The 21,466-nt window shown below is 47.6% G+C and overlaps 1 protein-coding gene across 1 annotated transcript in view; it reads right to left on the bottom strand.

Moving 5' to 3' along the window:
- Window positions 1–7,824: 7,824 nt before the first annotated feature.
- KCNH5 (potassium voltage-gated channel subfamily H member 5) overlaps window positions 7,825–21,466 on the bottom strand; it is a 186,325-nt gene continuing 172,683 nt past the window's right edge. The window contains exon 9 of the mRNA XM_088661197.1: window positions 7,825–8,879. Coding sequence (XP_088517323.1) covers window positions 7,932–8,879 — 948 coding nt within the window. The 3' untranslated portion in view covers window positions 7,825–7,931. The remainder of the gene's footprint in view (window positions 8,880–21,466) is intronic.

Below are 21,466 nucleotides of genomic sequence, written 5' to 3'. Positions count from 1 at the left end.
GTGTGTAGTAGCTGTGAAAAAGACAAATTCAATGGTAGGCATCATTAGGAAAGGAACTGAAGTTAAAACTGTTGATTCACAAATGTCATTAGACAAATCTACAGTGTGAGCACATCTGGAATGCTATGTACAGTTCTGTTTGTCTCACTTCAGATAGGAGCTGTCAGGTGGCAGAGGATCCAGCCCTCGCAGCAGGACAGCAGGAACTGATATGGCAAGGAAAAGTTCTTACCAACTGCTTTTTATTCAATAGTCACAGAGAGAGGCTTGGAAATGCTGCCTCTTGGAATAATGGCGTTGCCCCGAGTGAGTCTCCACCCGCTTCCTCTCCCATGTGTCACAGCTATGAGTGCTGAAAAGTGCCCTCTGCTTCTTTGCTCTCCTGCTTTTAATGCTCGTCAGGTTCTGGGAGTGGGGGAGGGGATCTGGAATGATTTCTAAAGACACCGTGTCCATCAGCTGTCACCCCTCTGGCGCTCCTTCCTCCTCTCCCATTATTTCCCAGCTTGTCCCCTCATCTGCCTCTGAGCTGTGATCTCCCTCAAACCCGTTGTAATTCTGAGCGGCCTTCTTCTTCTCTGGAAGGGTCAGGCTGCTTGAGAGGCAGTCTCCACAATTCCTCCTCTGCCCAGTCCCTGACAGGAGCACCAACTCTATGGGACCGAGGCCTCTGATGTCTGCTGGGATGAGGCTCAGCCTCCCCCATCTTGAGGGGGCAGAGGAGGCCTGGAAGAATGTTACCACAACATGGTGCGGCCTGTTGGGATGTTGCCCTGGGCCGACCAGCATCTCTGGATGCTGTGTGCTGTGTGGACTGACAGGAAGTTGCCCTGGGTCAACCAGTGCAGCCTGGTGCATGAATGTCGCACCGGGAGAGTCCTGGTCAGCCTCACCTGATGCGACAGTTGCCTTGAGCATGCGCAAAGCGCAGCACGCCCCTCCCCTAATGTTGAGCGTAACTCGGTACCTGTAGATCTGAGATTGTAGAGCTGGAAAAAGGCAACCCAAGTGATCAGAAGGATGGAACAAGTCTCCTATTAGGAAAGATTGCAGCATTTCAGACTCTTGGGTTAAGAGAAAAGGTAAGAGGTGATATGATAGAAATTTATAAAACATTTTTTTATATAGAGAAAAGTTTATTCTCCTCTCATAGTGCTGGAAATCAAGAACATCTATTAAAGATGTTTGTTGGAAGATTCAGGAGAGATAAATGAAAGTTCTTCTTCATGTAGTTAAGGATGTGGAACTCACTTCCACAAGAGGCAGTTGTGGCCTCCAACTTGGATGGCTTTAAAAGAGGGTTAGATGAATTCATGGAGGGGAAGGCTATCAATGGCTATGAGCCAGGATGGCTATCTTCTGCCTCCACAGTCAAAGGTAGGAATGCTTTTGAATTCCAGTTGCTAGAAGCCACATGGAGGGGAGAATGTTCTTATGCTCGGGTCCTGCTTTCTGGTTTCCTGTGAATGTCTGGTTGGGCACTGTGAGAACAGGATGCTGAGCTAGATGGGCCATTGGACAGATCCAGCAGGCTCTTCTTATGAGCACTACAGGCTCACTGACTTGACCTTGACCCCGGAAACACCTTGCCTACATTTCAGAAGGTCCTCCTTTTGGAAGAATGCACATTTTTTAACCAGGATGCCACCTGAACTGCAAAGAGGTGTGAAGTTTCATCTAGCACTCCAAGGCTGCCCACTCCATTTACACACCAAGCAACACCGGAAACCAGAAAGAGTTTTCTGCCAAATGCATCTGAGGACAAAGTTCAGAAATCGTCTTTAAGGTTAATCATCTGTATTCGGAGCAAACTCAACCCTTCAAGTCCAGTCCTTATTGAGATAAAACGACACCAACCATACTCAAGAGGGAGATCTCAGAGGGCTTGCAAATACCCCAAGGTTTGCCGAAGTACAGTAAGTATTTTAGGATAAAAACACCCTAATGCAGACACTATCCCGCTGCCAAATAGTGGAGCGTGCCCACAGAATTCTGGCTGGCCATTGGAGGTGGTTGGGGAGACTAGAAAACAAATGGGAAGGAGGAATGGAATGGAGTGTTCTGAAACAGGGTGTGGTGGTTGGTTGGAATCCTGAAAAGGAGCATCCCGTACTGCAACATTTCGTGACAGGTCCTACTAATAGTTTTTCAGTTCTCATTCTGTGCAGATCCAGAATCAATGAGCAGGTATCCACCCATGTCTGCCTGTCTGCCTGTTTGTCTTATTTTGCACCTTTCTGGGGCAGGAACTCAATTCGAAATCCGAATGAAGGTTGAAAAAATGCTCAAAATAAGATATACCACAAATAATTGGTCTCGGGAGGTCCTCCCTGTTCTCCAAACAGAGTCTCTCCGGAGGCTAGAAATGCATTTTGCTACGTGAATGAATCACCGCATGAATATTTAGGCACCATTAATGGCACCTAGCATTCAGAGCTTCACAGTTCTTTGGAACATATGGGCTTAGATATAATGTTACATACAAAAAGGTACAAATGAGAGATGTAACACCCCAATGAGAGATGCAACATTAAATTAGAGAACATCTCTGTTCTTAACTTTTTAAATTTTACATTCACCAGGAAACATTGGACACACATTTTACGATATCTGGATTAAAAATGGGTATAGCTGTCAGGGGCCAGATACAACTATTCTCCCCACCCCCAGGCCTGTTTATCCATCAGTTGGTTCATTCCTGACCTATATCAGCCATCTCTAACCCAGTTGGCTCCAGATGTTTTGAACCACACTTCCCATCATCCAAGTTCTTATCATTTTCATAATACGATCCTGGCTTTGACCATGATGCCAGCACCGAAGGAGGGAAGGCTATGAAAACACGAATGACCTATGTGCATTGATTTGCAGAACAAAACCTCCCAGGGCTTTTCAAGTGGTTTGTGCAAAAATGAGAAGTGATTTTATAGAAGATATGCAGCATATTTTGGCAGAAGCATATACCGGTATGTGTTGTGTCGCCTATAGGACAGTATCTCATGCGTTGTAGGTTCTTTGGGCAATATTTACTGAGACCATCCATGGGCACCATTGGAGGTATTGGTGGGCAAGCAGGCACCCACAGGTGCCACACTGCCGCACCCACCCCCTATAGCAGGCATCCTCAAACTGCGTCCCTCCAGATGTTTTGGCCTACAACTCCCATGATCCCTAGCTAACAGGACCAGTGGTCAGGGATGATGGGAATTGTAGTCCAAAACATCTGGAGGGCCGAAGTTTGGGGATGCTTGCCTTATAGAAACTCAAAGGTAAAGGGTAAAGGGGCCCCTGACCATCAGTTCCAGTCGTGTCCGACTCTGGGGTTGCGGCGCTCATCTCACTCTATAGGCAGAGGGAGCCGGCGTTTGTCCGCAGACAGCTTCCGGGTCATGTCGCCAGCATGACAAAGCTGCTTCTGGCTAACCAGAGCAGCGCATGGAAATGCTGTTTACCTACCTATTTATCTACTTGCACTTTGATGTGCTTTTGAACTGCTAGGTGGGCAGGAGCTGGGACCGAGCAACGGGAGCTCACCCCGTTGCAGGGATTCAAACCGCTGACCTTCTGATCAGCAAGCCCTAGACTGTGGTTTAACCCACAGCACCACCTGGGTCCCTATAGAAACTTAACTTTTCCAAAAGATAGGCCATTTTGGTCCTCCGATCACAAGAGGAAAGAAAGGTGTTTTTATAGCCCTGGAACAAAGCACAATGCTTTGTACGGTCAGAAAATGTGGTCTGCATGCAATAAATACAGGGTGGAGTGTGAAATGGTACCTTTCTACATCCCTAATACCAGCAGGAGTTCCTTGGAGGAAAAGGTGTGTTATAATTTTATCAGGTAGGTAGGTAGGTAGGTAGATACTTGGGCTGAGCCACGGACGTGACTCTCTCACACATGTATGCAGAGATATAAATATCGGCACGAACGGCCTGTTGTTATTTTTCCTGTTGTCTACCAAAGATCAGAAAAAGAACGCAGAATGCAGAGAACATTGTCAGCATTGATTTTCACTACTTCCATCCTTATCAAGGTTGCAGATGAATAAATGATAGTAAATGAATACCACCTGCGGTTTTCGGGTAAACAGTTCCGCCAGTGCAAGGAGTTTTAGCGGAGATGGTTTTGAAGTGAAGCAAGACCTGCACCAGCAGAAGGCTGGGGAAGAAATTTGCTATCATATTGGTCACCCCAACGCTTTTGCCTTTTGATGCTGTCAGCCTCCTTTGGAGGAAAAAGATGGGGAAACAGCTATATAGCATCCACCCCCACCCCAAACTGTATTTAAGCCAGTCTCCTGGGAGTGGAGCAAGACCAGCAGCAGAATCTTTACTTCTGCTTTTGCTCTGTATTTATGTACTTAAGCCTAACTGGTTCTTGGGTGCTATTGAATGGCTGGGGCAACCCAGTCAAATGGGTGGGATACAAATAATAAATTTGTCTGTTTGTTTGTCTGTTTGTCTGTGGTGGTGTTGTTGTTGTTGTTATTCTGTGCTTGCTAAATTGTTGGTTTTTGTTCTTTTGAACCTACTGACATGTTCTGCAATTTCCATATTTGTATTTCCAACGTTGTCTACTTCTCCATTCTGATGTTTTTAATGGTTGCTGTAAGCCACTTTGGGCACAGCTCGTTGTGGGAAAGCGGAATATAAGTAAAATCAATCAATCAATCAATCAATGCAAACTTCCCTCCCTCTTCTCTCCCTGTCACCCCCCCCCCCATACCTGTTCTGAGTTCCCTCCCAACCTTCTAGAGGAGATTTGTGGTGGGTGCAGGGGGGAGCTTATGTGTACGGAGACGACAAACTCCCCCTCTCAGCCTCACTGATGTTGTCCAAAGGAAAGCCGAGTGAAATGTTTGGCACCCACTTGGCTGCAGGGGTTGCCGGAAGGAGGCGTACAAGGCACCATCCAACTGCCTTAGGGACTCTACTGCAGATTTGTGTAGAGTTCGCTCCTTAGTGCTGTTCTTCTCTTCTCCTGAAGACATCCCACAAGGCTAGATTTTCCCGCAGGGTTTACTCCCAATAAACTACCTCATGACTGAGTCAGGGGCGTAGGAGGATAGGGGCGGTGGGGGCAGGCCGCCCCGAGCAGCGGGCTCCAAGGGGTGCCATCGCGGGTGCCCGCCCCGCCCCCCAAACGCCCGCCCCGCCCCCCGAATGTGTGTTACGCCCCTCCAGGAGGCACGCCCCACCCCTGGACTGTGTGTCCCACACCTCCGGGAGGCGTGCCCTGCCCCCAGACCGGGCACCAGCCCAGCCCCCGCCCTCGGTGCTGGAGCATGAAGCTCCGCCACTGGACTGAGTATAACCTGCAAAGGCAGCAGAGGTTTAGGATCAGAGTTTTCCTTCTCCCAGGTGGGCTGATGAGCCCCACCTGCCCCTCACGTCCCTCTACAGCACAGGCAGAAACTGCCTTAGAATCATAGAATCCTAGAGTTGGAAGAGACCACAAGGGCCATCCAGTCCAACCCCCTGCCAAGCAGGAAACACCATCAAAGCATTCTTGACATATGCCTGTCAAGCCTCTGCTTAAAGACCTCCAAAGAAGAAGACTCCACCACACTTCTTGGCAGCAAGTTCCACTGTCGAACAGCTCTTACTGTCAGGAAGTTCTTCCTAATGTTTAGGTGGAATCTTCTTTCTTGAAGTTTGAATCCATTGCTCCATGTCCGCTTCTCTGGAGCAGCAGAAAACAACCTTTCACCCTCCTCTATATGACATCCGTTTATATATTTGAACATGGCTATCATATCACCCCTTAACCTTCTCTTCTCCAGGCTAAACATACCCAGCTCCCTAAGCCGTTCCTCATAAGGCATTGTTTCCAGGCCTTTGACCATTTTGGTTGCCCTCTTCTGGACACGTTCCAGCTTGTCAGTATCCTTCTTGAACTGTGGTGCCCAGAACTGGACACAGTACTCCGGCCTTCTTGACCATTGGACCCACATTGGACCCACAGCCTTCTTGACCATTGGACCCACGATTGGCCTCATCTGCCGTAAATATTTCTAATACTTTAAGAGAGGGGTGGCTAATATATGTAGGAATCCTTGATGGTGGTTTCTAGAGCAAGGGATACTTGCACCTCCTGAATGTAGCTCAGAGTTGGAGATCACCCTTTCCCATCCCAGTACCCTCCAGATGCCTGGGATTGCAACTCCCATCAGCCTTTGCCAGCAACAGCCAATGATCAGGGAGCTGGAGTACAAAAACAACTGGAAGACACCAGCTTGAGGAAGGCTGTTACTGGCCGTTTACCTACATACAGTGCAAAGAGCAACCACTGACAAATCTGCTTAGCTCTGCCCCCCACCCCATTTCAGGTTGTTGGTCCAAGAATGTGACAAAGAGACAGAATCCGGGGATTGTTTGTGGCCTGCTTTTGACATCCCATGATTCCATAAATTAGTATGTTATTAGATGGTAAAGGTAAAGGTAAAGGGACCCCTGACCATTAGGTCCAGTCGTGACCGACTCTGGGGTTGCGCGCTCATCTCGCATTATTGGCCGAGGAAGCCGGCGTATAGCTTCCAGGTCATGTGGCCAGCATGACAAAGCCACTTCTGGCAAACCAGAGCAGCACATGGAAACACCGTTTACCTTCTCGCTGTAGCGGTTCCTATTTATCTACTTGCATTTTGACGTGCCTTCGAACTGCTAGGTTGGCAGGAGCTGGGACCAAGCAACGGGAGCTCACCCCGTCACAGGGATTCGAACCGCCGACCTTCTGATCAGCAAGCCCCAGGCTCAGTGGTTTAACCACAGCGCCACCTGGGTCCCTTTTATTAGATGGTACCAGCCTGAAATGTTTCCCCACCATGAGTGTAGCCAGGATTTATGGGGTTTTTTTTGGGGGGGGGCAGGACACCCACCTGTCACCGTCCTCCATCTGGCTCTGTTTAGCGGATTCAGAATGAAATGTCTCAACAACGGTTGTTTTAAATTACGTTTGACCCCAAGTGCTCAGAAAAATCTGTCGAAATCTTTCTACAAGTTCTACTTTTAGTTTAGTATTTATTTATTTATTTGATTGATGGGGGAGGAAGCTGCCCCTTGCCCCTCCGGCTACACCCATGTTCCCCACACTTGAAATAGTATGTTCAATTTATTTAGAAGAAGAAGAGTTTGGATTTGATATCCCGCTTTATCACTACCCTAAGGAGTCTCAAAGTGGCTCACATTCTCCTTTCCCTTCCTCCCCCTCAACAAACACTCTGTGAGGTGAGTGGGGCTGAGAGACTTCAGAGAAGTGTGACTAGCCCAAGGTCACCCAGCAGCTGCATGTGGAGGAGCGGAGATGCGAACCCGGCCCCCCAGATTATGAGTCTACCGCTCTTAACCACTACACCACACTGGCAAACTGGTCCTTGATACTTTAAATAGAACACCGTCGCCTTTTTGCTTGTTTTTTGTTTTTTAAAACAAAATTCATCCTTTTATTTTATAATAGAGATTATAAATAAATTGAAAGTGTGCATGCAGTCAACTGCATATTATACAAGCAATATCTATGTTAATAACTGTTTTCTTTGGCAGGCCAGAATCCAGCTGGACATGCAATATTTACATATCAAAATCCATTTTTGTGTGTGTGTTCAAGTCATATCGAATGCAAGTGAAAATATATATATTTAGTCTATATATATATATATATACACACACACACACACACACATATGCACACACACATGAACATATACACCTGTTCTGGTACGTTATACATACATGTGTGTATGTCTCTCTCTGTGTGTGTGCCTGCTCATTTCACAGCATACCCGTATAGTTGTATCCAATGTTGGTCATATTCAGAGAGGACCCATTGAAATGCATGGGCGTGACCAACTTTAAGCCCATTCAGTCTAATGGACCTACTCCAACTTAGTCGGAGACAACGCAGAGTGCAGAAAGAGAAATAGGCATTATCTATTAAAAGTGGATCTCGTCTTTCTCTGATTCAGGTGAGTCGGGCCTCGAAACGCTAAAAATATCCTGACAAGGTATTTGGGACGGTAGCTTCGGGGGCAAATGGGATTTGGGAGAAGGTGTCTGTGGCGTGCCCTTTTCAGACAGTATCTTTAAGATCTCGGCCACCTGCTTCTCCAGGACAGCCATCCTGCTGCTTAGCAGCTGAATATCTTCCTTGAGTTCGTGTTTGACCTCCTGGAGGGTAGTTTGTAAGGCCTGTTCGGGGATGGGGTAAAAGGGGTGTTTTGCATCCGCCTGGCTGGGGCTGTGCTCCAGGGGGCTCCGGTTCTCACCAGCTTTGTCCAAACGAAGGTCACTTTTTGTGATCCCACTGTCGCAAGAGTCCGTTTTCCGCAGTGGGTTTTTAGTTACGCCACTATCTGAGTCGCCGCTCTTGGGGTCATCAGACAACAACCCCATGGACTCGGCCTTGGTGACATTGTTCCAGTCTTCCTTCTTCTCCTCCTGCCCCGCCATGGTGTTCTTTAGCCTGAGCCACCCCTTCCCGTTCCCGTTTTTCATCCTCACGGGACTGGTCACCTTGAGGGATTTCTGCTCGCTGTTGCCGTTGGGCTTGAGCTCCATGGCATCCCTGTTGTTCTGTTTGATGACCTCATTGGTCTTCATGTAAGACAGGGACGTCTGGATGGGTGTGATCTGAGACACGGTGACCACGCTTGTGCCAGTGATGGAGGCCCCATTCTGCATGGTCCGGGTCTCCACCTGGAGGCTATTCCTCTCTGGGTCGATGATGGTTGCGCCTTGGTTCCGCATTTCCTTCTGCTGCTTGAATTTCTGGAAGAGCTTTCGGACCGGGTGGTCCACGGGGATGCTCAATGTCACTTCGTTCTTCTGACGCAGACGCTCCTCCTCTTCTTTTTTGACATCGCTGATTTTCCGGAAAATAATCTGCAGGGGGCAACAAAAATCCAACATGTAGTAAGAAACAAACCAACGAAACAGCTTTCCTTGGTAAGCAAATATTTTTGGAGTGGGGCCAAAGATCATGGCCTCGGTCCAGTATACCTGAAGGAGCGTCTCCACCTCCATCGTTCTGCCCGGACACTGAGGTCCAGCACCGAGGGCCTTCTGGCGGTTCCCTCATTGCGAGAAGCCAAGTTGCAGGGAACTAGACAGAGGGCCTTCTCGGTACTGGCGCCCGCCCTGTGGAACGCCCTCCCATCAGATGTCAAAGAGAAAAACAACTACCAGACTTTTAGAAGACATTTGAAGGCAGCCCTGTTTAGGGAGGCTTTTAATGTTTAATCGATCACTGTGTTTTATTTTTCTGTTGGAAGCTGCCCAGAGTGGCTGGGGAAACCCAGCTAGATGGATGGGGTATAAATAATAAATTATTATTATTATTATTATTATTATTATTATTATTATTATTATTATTATTGGCTTAGTGCAACTTTGCCCAACCTGCTGTCCTTCCAGATGTTGTTAGGCTCCAATTCCCATTAGCCCCAGCCAGCAAGGCCCAATGGTCGGGGATGATGGGAGTTATAGTCCAAAAAGGCACTAGGTTGGCAAAAGCTGGTTTTTTTGGGGGGGGGCTCCTTGTTTCTTTTTTGGCATTTTCTCTGCAAGTGAATACATGGGTGGTTGGCCAAGGCAAGCTGTCAGTGGTGGAGACAGATATCCAAATTCATTTTATCCATTGTGTGCTCCTGTCTCCAACCATCCATATGTTGTGCTGCAATATTTCCTTACGAGGATGAAGCAAGGCAGGATATCTGTGGCTCCCTAGATCTTTATTTACCTTTCTTTATTTTAAAGAAATTATATTCTGCTTAACTGCAATGGTCTCTAAATGGTTCGTAAGATAAAAAAAAAGAATATAAATCATTTAAAACCATTAAATCAAATTCAAATTAAAATGCTTGCTTGAATAATAATAACAATAATGTTCTTCATTAGGTTCCAGATGTTCAGTAGTGAGTGACCTTGTCTGACCCCAAATGGAAGGGAGTACCATAAAATTGTGCCCACAATATTGAATAAACAGCTAAGAGGGGATATGAGCTGTGTATCTGAGTCATTTGAAACCAAAAACAGTGATTCCCTTCAAGGGCCTTCATGATCAGGCAAGGATATAAGTGATCAGGTCATCCTTGAGGTATCCTGGATCCAAATTGTAAATGACCTTGTAAATTAATGCAATAACATTGAACCTGACCCAGGTAAGGTAAAAGGTAAAGGACCCTTGGACGGTTAAGTCCAGTCAAAGACGACTATGGGATTGCGGCGCTCATCTTGCTTTCAGGCCAAGGGAGCCGGCGTTTGTCCGCAGACAGCTTCTGAGTCATGACTAAACCACTTATGGCACAACGGAACACCGTAACGGAAGCCAGAGCGCACAGAAACGCTGTTTACCTTCCCACCACAGTGGTACCTACCGTGTTTCTCTGAAAATAAGACACTGTCTTATATTTATTTTTCCTCAAAACAAAAACAAAAACACTATGGCTTATTTTCAGGGGAATCATAGAATCGTAGAGTTGGAAGAGACCGCAAGGGCCATCCAGTCCAACCCCCTGCCGAGCAGGAAACACCATCAAAGCATTCCTGACAGATGGCTGTCAAGCCTCCACTTAAAGACCTCCAAAGAAGGAGACTCCACCACACTCCTTGGTAGCAAATTCCACTGCCGAACAGCTCTTACTGTCAGGAAGTTCTTCCTAATGTTTAGGTGGAATCTTCTTTCTTGTAGTTTGAATGGGGATGTCTTATTTTTTTTCCTCCTCCTCCTGCCGCGACCAGCATTGCTGCTGTACCTATCATTATGTCTTATTTTCGGGGTATGGCTTATATTCCTTGAATGCTTTAAAATCCTGCTACGGCTTATTTTATGGCTATGTCTTATTTTCGGAGAAACAGGGTATTTATCTACTCGCACTGGTGTGCTTTCGAACTGCTAGGTTGGCAGGAGCTGGGACAGAGCAAAGGGAGCTCACTCTGTCGTGGGGATTCGAACCGCTGACCTTCTGATTGGCAAGCCCAAGAGGCTCAGGGGTTTAGACCACAGGGCCACCCACATTCCGCCTGACCCAGGAGCCTAAAAACAGTCTAGCTTAAACAGACCCAAGTCTAGCTGCAGCATTTTGCAACAGCTGGAGCTCCCAAGTCCGGGCCAAAGGGGCGCCCCAGAAGGAGCATATTGTAACAACCGAGTCTTGATGTTTCCACAGTGAGGGCTACAGGTTCCCTGCAGCTGAGATAAGGGATATTTCACTTGGTTTTCGGAGCCCCCACAAACCCACTGCGATCCATTTCCCAGCAGAAAGACCCACTGAAAGAAAGTGACAGAGGCTGAGAGGAGATCAACGTAGAACACAGGCCCTGTTCTCGGGGGAGTGTATCAAGTTAAGAAGGAAGTGCGTTGACATGTGTTGATGTGTATTATGATAATCCTTCAGCATGACACACAATCAACCTGTTTGTAGTGCAACCTGATGCAGCTGCATATTATGCAAGGGACAGGTGAGAAACAGAATACCCACACCTGGTTCATTGTGCATTTATGTGGAAGCAATTATTAGGTATAGGTGAATCTGTTGGTTTTGGTTTCTCATTTTTTCCAATCTTAAGTCCAATTCTCCACTTCAGTTTGCATTTTCTTTTTTAAGTCCTCAGGAAAATTCAACCAGCATTTTAGTGCAAATTTCTTCCAACACACATATTTCTGAAGGGAATTTTCTCCTAAAATACACGTTTTTGCAAAGTTCCCCCACAACACACACAACTCACACCCAATAAATAATATAACGGATGATTGCTGCATGCTATTTTCACTAACAGATGTATTCTACCTTAGTGTATGCATTTCGAACACATGACTTGGCTGGAAAACTGCATGACAAAAATCTGGAAGAAATGCAAATTTCAAAGGATGGCTGTGTTTTAGTTCAGATGGTGTTTCAGAAAGTGAGAATGAGGAAGATTCCCTTTTAAATGTGAACGGAATTGAATTTCCAATCCACTGATAATGATGTGTAAATAGCACAATGGAAAGGAATCTGGGGAAGGTTTTTTACCCCAGAATTCTGGATGGAGGTTAAAACAGGATGCCTGTTTTTTCCCCCCACCATATTGTATGGAATACAAATTTTAACCATTTTACTCAGCTCATTGCTGGCTTTTAAAAATTATTATTATCTCTGCTTAGACCGGGGCAACAAAGAATTTTTCAGGCATAAGCATATCGGAGAGATTAACTCAAAGTGTCTGGCAGGTGTTTTAATATAACCCTGCGTATCAGGTCAAGCAGTATCTGATGTGCTTTATGATATGGATAACCTCTTTGTTGGCCTTCATAGTATTATTTAAAGAGCTCGAGCGTAGGCTAGGATTTTGAGATGGGAAAGTAGGGCATTTTGATGCCTCACACACCACTTCAGGGTTCTTCCTTACGAGGCTTCTGGGTTCAGGCATCCAAACCAAAGGTGTCCTGGCCCTCACCAGCCAAGGATGGCAAACTTCTGATAGCGAATTCTTTATTGACAAGAAAAGCATTTAAAGCAACTTCCACGGTTCCCTCGCTGCGAGAAGTGAGGTTACAGGGAAACAGGCAGAAGGCCTTCTCGGTGGTGGCGCCTGCCCTGTGGAACGCCCTCCCATCAGATGTCAAGGCAATAAGCAAAAACAGTGGTACCTCAGGTTAAGTACTTAATTGGTTCTGGAAGTCCGTACTTAACCTGAAGTGTACTTAACCTGAAGCGAACTTTCCCATTGAAAGTAATGGAAAGTGGATTGATCCGTTCCAGACGGGTCCGCGGAGTACTTAAATTGAAAGTACTCAACCTGAAGCGTACTTAACCCGAGGTATGACTGTATCTGACTTTTAAAATACATCTGAAGGCGGCCCTGTTTAGGGAAGTTTTTAAGGTTTGATGCTGTATTGTATTGAAGCTGTATTGGAAGCCGCCCAGAGTGGCTGGGGATACCCAGCCAGATGGGCGGGGTATAAGTAAAGGAAAAGGTAAAGGTACCCCTGACCATTAGGTCCAGTCACGGACAACTCTGGGGTTGCGGCGTTCATCTCGCTCTATAGGCCGGGGGAGCTGGCGTTTGTCCGCAGACAGCTGGCTTTTGACCTATAAAGCCTTAAATGGCTCAGGACCGCAATACCTCAAGGAACGCCTCTTTCCATATGAACCTACCTGGACCCTGAGATCATCTTCTGAGGCCCTCCTTCGTGTGCCTCCTCCTCAAGAGGTCCGGAGGGTGGCAACACAAGAAGGGGCCTTCTCTGCAGTGGCTCCCCGTCTGTGGAATGCTCTCCCCAGGGAAGTTCACCTGGCACCTTCATTATATGCCTTCAGGCACCAGGCAAAAACATTCTTTTTAAACCAGGCCCTTGGTTGATCTGATTTACATCCTAAGCCCTTTTAAAATGTGTGTTGTTGTTTTTTGCGTGGGGGGTGGGCAGCTATTAGGTTGTTGCTTCTATTAGGTGTTTTGTGGTTTAATATCTTGATTTTATTTTGTGAACCACCCTGAGACCCCCAGGTATAGGGCAGTATATGATGATGATGATGATGATGATGATGAGAAACGTTGGAGGGTATAGAAAAGGGCATCCCTGATTTCATCGAAGAAGTGTTGGAGGCTATGCTCTTCCCGCTTCAAGCCCCTCCTGGTTCTAGGAGACAGTGGGGCTGGGGGGAAGTGGGGAGTCTACTGTTGGCTGAACAGCCTCTTCTTCTTCCACCACACCTGGTGCTCCTTCCTCTGTCTCGGCCTGCCCTGACTCTTAATCCCAGGGCCATGGGTTCAAGCCCCACGTTGGGCAAAAGATTCCTGCATCACAGCGGGTTGGGCTAGATGACCCTTGTGGTCCCTTCCAATTCTACAAGTCTACGGCCCCATTCTAACTATTCAGGGCAAACGAGTTGTCACCCAGTTCCTCGCCGCTTTTGGAGCCAGCGACCAGAAGTTTCTGCCCGTCCCACAAAGCCGTAGTTCGTCGTAGGCAAGACTGATTTCGATGGTGTTGAAGGCGACTGGGCGGGGGTGCTGGGGGAATTTGACACGCTGAAAGTTAATCTAGGAAATCAGCTCTGTGATCAAAGCTCCCCTTGGCTTCATTAAAACGCACTGTGCACAAGCCTTCTTCCAACTACAGCAAGGACACGGGTGATGGCCTGGAGTTAACACAGCTACTTAGCATAATTTAGAACCACAACATGTTTATTAGTATTGAGTTGAAACAGCAAAAAGTGTGTGGGGTGGGTGGGTGTTGCGTCTGTGGCGGGGGGGGGGAACAGGCTGATGCTTTTATCTCCCTGCTATGACCCAAATAGAGTGTGCATGGATCTTCAATTAAGAGCTGTTCCTGCTTTCATTTGGCTGTCATAGTCTACAACGAAAGCTGCAGGGGATGGCAAATAATATTTTTAATTATACGTGTCACGCCACTCCTGCTGCTAGCTGGGGTTTGGGGCCCTTTGCAAAAATAATTATAATAATATACTGTTATATATATATATATATATATATATATATATATATATATATATACACACACACACACACACACACACACACACTCAGCGATCCCTGCACTTAAAGAAAGAAGAAGAAAATCATGTTTAAAACATGAAAGCATGATTTAAAGGAACATATGCTAAAAAGAGGGAATGTAAAGGAACATATGCTAAAAAGAGGCAACTGTTCTTGGAGAACAATAATCGCAAGGAAAGTCTGGTGCTGAGCGTTCAGCAGCTGTGAAAAAGGAGAATTCCATGTTAGGAATCTTTAGGGAAGGAACTGAATGCAGACTACCAATACTGTATCTTGATGCCATTGTGAAAATCTGTGGTATGGCTGTATTTGGAATACTGTGTACAGTTTTGGTCGCCTCACCTCAAAAAGGGCATTGTAGCCTTGGAAAGCAGAGACATCACCTTGCCGACAAAGGTCCGTATGGTTAAAGCTATGGTTTTCCCAGTAGTGATGTATGGAAGTGAGAGCTGGACCATAAAGAAGGCTGATTGCCGAAGAATTGATGCTTTTGAAATATGGTGCTGGAGGAGATGGACTGCAAGAAGATCAAACCTATCCATTCTTAAGGAAATCAGCCCTGAGTGATCACTGGAAGGACAGATCCTGAAGCTGAGGCTCCAATACTTTGGCCACCTCATGAGAAGAGAATATTCCCTGGAAAAAGACCCTGATGTTGGGAAAGATTGACGGCACTAGGAGAAGGGGACGACAGAGGACGAGATGGTTGGATAGTGTTCTTGAAGCTACGAACATGAGTTTGACCAAACTGCGGGAGGCAGTGCAAGACAGGAGTGCCTGGCATGCTCTGGTCCATGGGGTCACGAAGAGTCGGACACGACTAAACAACAACAGCCTTGGAAAAGGTTCGGAAAAGGGAAACCAAGATGATCAAGGGGGTGATGCACTTTCCCTTACAATGTTTACGGCTTTCTAGTTTAGAGAAAAGGTGAGAGAAGAAGAAGAAGAAGAAGAAGAAGAAGAAAGAAGAAGAAGAAGAAGAAGAAGAAGAAGAAGAAGAAGAAGAAGAAGAAGAAGAAGAAGAAGAAGAGGAGGAGGAGGAGGAGGAGGAGGAGGAGGAGGAGGAGGAGGAGGAGGAGGAGGAGGAGGAGGAGTTTGGATTTGATATCCCGCTTTATCACTATCCTAAGGAGTCTCAAAGCGGCTCACATTCTCCTTTCCCTTCCTCCCCCTCAACAAACACTCTGTGAGGTGAGTGGGGCTGAGAGACTTCAGAGAAGTGTGACTAGCCCAAGGTCACCCAGCAGCTGCATGTGGAGGAGCGGAGATGCGAACCCGGTTCACTAGATTATGAGTCTACCACTCTTAACCACTACACTACACTGGCTCTCGAGTCCTTATATGATAGCGAGTCCTTATATGATAGAAATGCATAAATTTCTGCATAGAATGGGAACAGCACAGAACTCAGGGACATCTAGTGAAACTGAGCGTCGGAAGATTCAGGACAGACAAAAGAAAGGACCTATTCACACAGCGCATAGTTAAACTGTGGAACTCATTCCCACAAGAGGCAGTGATGGCCACCAAGTTGGATGGTTTAAAAAGAGGACTAGATGAATCCATGCAGGGCAATGGCGATGTTCTACCTTTGCTGCTGGAGGCAGTAGGCTTATGAAAACCAGTTGCTGAAAACTGCAGGAAATGAGACTTGCTCTTGTGCTCGGGTCCTGCTTGTGGATGTCGGGTCAGCCACTGTGAGAAGGGGAAGATGCAGTTGATGGCCTGATCCAGCAGGCTCTTCTTTTGTTCACCCCTCCTACTTCCTGCAAAATGGTGATGAACATTACATTGAATAGGCTGATTTCCATGTGCATAAGAATAAGGGACTGAGCTATGAAACAGGAAGCACTTCGTTTCAACCTCACCTCTGCCAGGAATGTGTGCAGAGGAGGGCAACCAAGATGATGAAGGGTCTGGTTGGCCACTGTGAGAATAGGAGGCTGGAATAGACGGGTCACTGGCCTGATCCAGCAGGCTCTTCTTATGTTCTGATGAGATCAGAAGAGGCATATAGAATCATAGAGTTGGAAGAGACCACAAGGGCCATCCAGTCTAACCCCCTGCCAAGCAGGAAACACCATCAAAGCTTAAAGACCTCCAAAGAAGGAGACTCCACCACACTCCTTGGCGGCAAATTCCCCTGCCGAACAGCTCTTACTGTCAGGAAGTTCTTCCTAATGTTTAGGTGGAATCTTCTTTCTTGTAGCTTGAATCCATTGCTCCGTGTCCGCTTCTCTGGAGCAGCAGAAAACAATCTTTCTCCCTCCTCCATATGACATCCTTTCATATATTTGAACATGGCTATCATATCACCCCTTAACCTTCTCTTCTCCAGGCTAAACATACCCAGCTCCCTAAGCCGTTGCTCATAAGGCAGGGGTTCCCAACAAAATGTTCTCGAGGACCCCTCATCGAGCCGCTATTGTGACAAGGACCCCCATTAATTCCTAATCCTAAAATTAAAAAGTGAGAGCCAAATTAAGAGTCTTTTTATAAGAGTCCAGGGAGGAGGGAGGGGAATGGAGAAGACAGGGTACCTGCGCAGTAGTGCACAAATGAAGCCAACGCGCACAAAGCATCTTGGGGAGGTGAGTGTTAGTAGAATGCGCGCGCTGCCTCTTTGCAAAACAGTAGTGTTTGTAAAGCGCCACCTAACGGCATACAGCAGAACTAATGCCTCATCTAATTCCATTTTTGCGCTAGACTCTACTCATGCAGGAAGCAGCCAAAACAAAAAAATCTGTTATCATATGAAATATATTTAATATTTTTTTTCTAATAGCATCTTGCGGACCCCTCTGGCATAGCTCGCGGACCCCTGGGGGTCCCCGGACCACCTGTTGGGAACCACTGTCATAAGGCATCGTTTCCAGGCCTTTGACCATTTTGGTTGCCCTCTTCTGGACACGGTCCAGCTTGTCAGTATCCTTCTTGAACTGTGGTGCCCAGAACTGGACACAGTACTCCAGGTGAGGTCTGACCAGAGCAGAATACAGTGGTACTTTTACTTCCCTTGATCTAGATGCTATACTCCTATTGATGCAGCCCAGAATTGCATTGGCTTTTTTAGCTGCTGCATCACACTGTTGACTCATGTCAAGTTTGTGGTCTACCAAGACTCCTAGATCCTTTTCACATGTACTGCTCTCAAGCCAGGTGTCTCCCATCCTGTATTTGTGCCTTCCATTTTTTTTTTTGCCCAAGTGTAGTACTTTACATTTCTCCCTGTTAAAATTCATCTTGTTTGCTTTGGCCCAGTTGTCTAATCTATTAAGGTCATTTTGAAGTGTGATCCTGTCCTCTGGGGTATTAGCCACCCCTCCCAATTTGGTGTCATCTGCAAACTTGATCAGGATGCCCTCAAGCCCATCATCCAAGTCATTGTTAAAGATGTTGAAGAAGACTGGGCCCAAGACAGAACCCTGTGGCACCCCACTAGTCTCCAGGATGAGGAGGAGCCATTGATGAGCACCCTTTGGGTTCGGTCAGTCAGCCAGTTACAAATTCACTGAATGGTAGTGTTATGTACTGAGCTGAATCCTAGAACAATAGGATTCAGAATCAGCGGGAGCTACCCAATCCAACTCCAGGTGGAAGTGAATCCGCAACCTGATTGGCCTGCGGGAGCAGCCAATCAGGCGGCTGGCAGAAGTGAATCTGCTACCTGATTGGCCTGTAGGAGCAGCCAATCAGGCTGCAGGCAGAAGTCAATCCACAATATAATTGGCCCACAGGTGTAGCCCTGAAGTAGCCAATCACGCAAGGCCCATTGTGTAAATAATGTATATAAGCAGATGGTTTTGGGAAAAGAGCCATTCGTCTTCTCTTCTTCTCCTTGATGAATATGAGCTGAATAAAGAGCATGAAATTCACTCTCGACTCCGAGTATATTTCACTGGCGACGAAGGTGGGATCCTGCTGAGCTGACCGCCACCACGCACTGCACCGCAGCACCGCCACCTGCTGCACCGCTGCATCGCACCGTGCATCCAGGCTTCAGCTCCAGGACCCAAGGAACCCAGAATGGCAACCGACAGCAGCTTCTTGCCATTCAAACCAGCATCAGGAGACTGGGAAGGGTACGCCGCCCGTTTCAACTTCCTCCTGCAAGCGAAAGAAGTCACCAACGATGCCATGAAGAGGGCGACATTCTTCAGCGTCTGTGGAGAGGAGACGTTTGAAATCGCCCGGGCTCTCCTTGCACCTAGAGATGTCGCTACCGTCTCTTACAAAACAATAATGGAACGGCTGAAGGAGCACTTTTCACCACAGCCCTCGGTGGTAGAGGCCTGGGTCCAACACTGCCAGACCTGCCAAGAATCCCGACCGGATCCCCCAAGGGCCCCAGTCCAGCCCTGGGAGTCCGCCCGACATCCATGGTCACGCTTGCACGTGGACTTCGCTGGCCCCTTCCAGGGAAAAACATTCTTCATAGTGGTGGATTCCTACACCAAATGGCTGGAGGTCGCACTGGTACTGTCCACTTCTACGGCGGCAGCCATCCGGGTACTACGTAAGCTGTTTGCAACCCACGGGCTCCCTGACACCCTCGTCTCGGACAATGGAACCGCATTCACGTCAGAGGAGTTCCAGACCTTCACAGCGCAGAACGCCATCCGCCACATCCGCTCAGCACCATTCCACCCTGCCACCAATGGCCAAGCGGAGCGCATGGTGCGGACCACCAAGGACAGCCTCCGCTGCATAACACAAGGGGACTGGGAATACCGCCTTGCCGCATTTCTTCTAGCACAGCACAGCACCCCAAGCACAACGACGGGCCGGAGCCCAGCTGAACTACTCATGGGCCGGCGCCTTGCAACTAGACTGGACCGACTTCACCCCGACAGAGCTCAGGATGAGGTAGTGGTGGGGAAAGGCAGGAACCCCCGGACATTTGTGGCCCAGGACCCAGTGTATGCAAAGAATTTTGGGGCAGGCCCAGCATGGGTACCCGCCACAGTCACCAAGGTGACCGGTCCCGTGTCGTACGAGGTACTAACGGAAGGGGGGCAATGTTGGCGCCGCCACTACGACCAGCTACGGCGACGATTCCCAGGAGGAACCCGGGAGGAGAGCGGGACAGAGGGGTCCCAAGGGGACAGCAGGGCAGTGAGGCCTGTAGAGCGAGAGGGGTGGGCAGGGGAAGCAGAAGCAGTAGGCACAGAGGGGCGCCCCGAGGCTGGAAGGACACCGGAACCAGAGTCACAACCTAGTGGTTCAGTGGCGCCAGACCAGACAGCCCCGGCACAGCCAGCAGCCTCGGAACACGAGCCAGAACCAGAACCCCTGACCAAGGAACACCCCAGGCCACAACGCACACGGAGGCGGCCAGCAGACCTTGGGGACTACGAATGCAACTTCCCGGGCAGGACTGGAACTTAGAGGGGAGGGGTGTTATGTACTGAGCTGAATCCTAGAACAATAGGATTCAGAATCAGCGGGAGCTACCCAATCCAACTCCAGGTGGAAGTGAATCCGCAACCTGATTGGCCTGCGGGAGCAGCCAATCAGGCGGCTGGCAGAAGTGAATCTGCTACCTGATTGGCCTGTAGGAGCAGCCAATCAGGCTGCAGGCAGAAGTCAATCCACAATATAATTGGCCCACAGGTGTAGCCCTGAAGTAGCCAATCACGCAAGGCCCATTGTGTAAATAATGTATATAAGCAGATGGTTTTGGGAAAAGAGCCATTCGTCTTCTCTTCTTCTCCTTGATGAATATGAGCTGAATAAAGAGCATGAAATTCACTCTCGACTCCGAGTATATTTCAGGTAGCATTGTCTAGCCCTCATTTTACCAGCTTCTTTACAAGAATATCATGGGGCACCATGGAAATATATGTTCCACTATATTTCCTTGACTTCTCTGTAGGCTACACATATGCTTGACTACTGAGCTACTGCCCCTCGTGAGACCTTATATACTGGCCCCTTATATACCCGGTTGATCACTAAGCTCTGACAATGAGGATCTCTTGCAGACACAATCTCATCAGGAGGTCCATTCCATACGATGCAGGAATTGGGTCTTTAGAACCTTTCCTCTGGAACTCCCTTTACAGATGGGACAGGTGTCCTCTCTAATATACAATATGCGCACTTATTGAACAAGAGGAATTTTTTATGCCTGTACAGTATTAGACTTGGCATTGTTTTGATGGATGCCTTTATCATGGCTGTTTTCATGATTTTATTGTTAATTGCTTTGGGATGCTTTGTGGGAAGCGAGTCATTAATGAAATGAAATTAATCAATGTTGCACCCGCAATCTACCTGTTCGCCAGACATTTGGTTGTACACTGCAAAATTCCAGTGAGAAGTCTAATTCCAATGCGCAGATTGTTGCTGCAGCAGTCTTAAATTAGATCTTGGCGTAGGGCGTGCAGATTCCAACAGTATCTACCATATGCACACATACGTAAATATCTCAGTTAAAGATAGCATACTCAGAAGATAGGATTTATGTGCACACAGGAAGTGTGTGTTAGTTCCATGGTGAGGCTCTTGAAAGCCATCACAGGAGTGCCTCCCTGTGGAAACATTTCACGGGGAACCCACTATTCAGAGGAAGGATCAGAGAACAAGAACGTAATAATTTATTATTTATACCCCGCCCATCTGGCCGGGTTCCCCCAGCCACTCTGGGCGGCTTCCAACAAAACATTAAAATACAGAAATCAAACATTAAAAGCTTGCCTAAACAGGGCTGCCTTGAGATGCCTTCTAAAGGTCTGGTAATTGTTGTTCTCTTTGACCTCTGGTGGGAGGGCATTCCACAGGCTGGGTGCCACTACCGAGAAGGCCCTCTGCCTGGTTCCCTGTAACTTGGCTTCTCGTAGCGAGGGAACCACCAGAAGTCCCTCGGCGCTGGACCTCAGTGTCCGGGCAGAACGGTGGGGGTGGAGACGCTCCTTCAGGTATACTGGACCGAGGCCGTTTAGGGCTTTAAAGGTCAACACTAACAC

This window comes from Zootoca vivipara, chromosome 1, assembly GCF_965207765.1.
Source record: "Zootoca vivipara chromosome 1, rZooViv2.hap1.1, whole genome shotgun sequence".
In the NCBI taxonomy this organism is placed as follows: Eukaryota; Metazoa; Chordata; class Lepidosauria; order Squamata; family Lacertidae; genus Zootoca; species Zootoca vivipara.
This window is presented reverse-complemented; position numbering and strand designations above follow the sequence as displayed.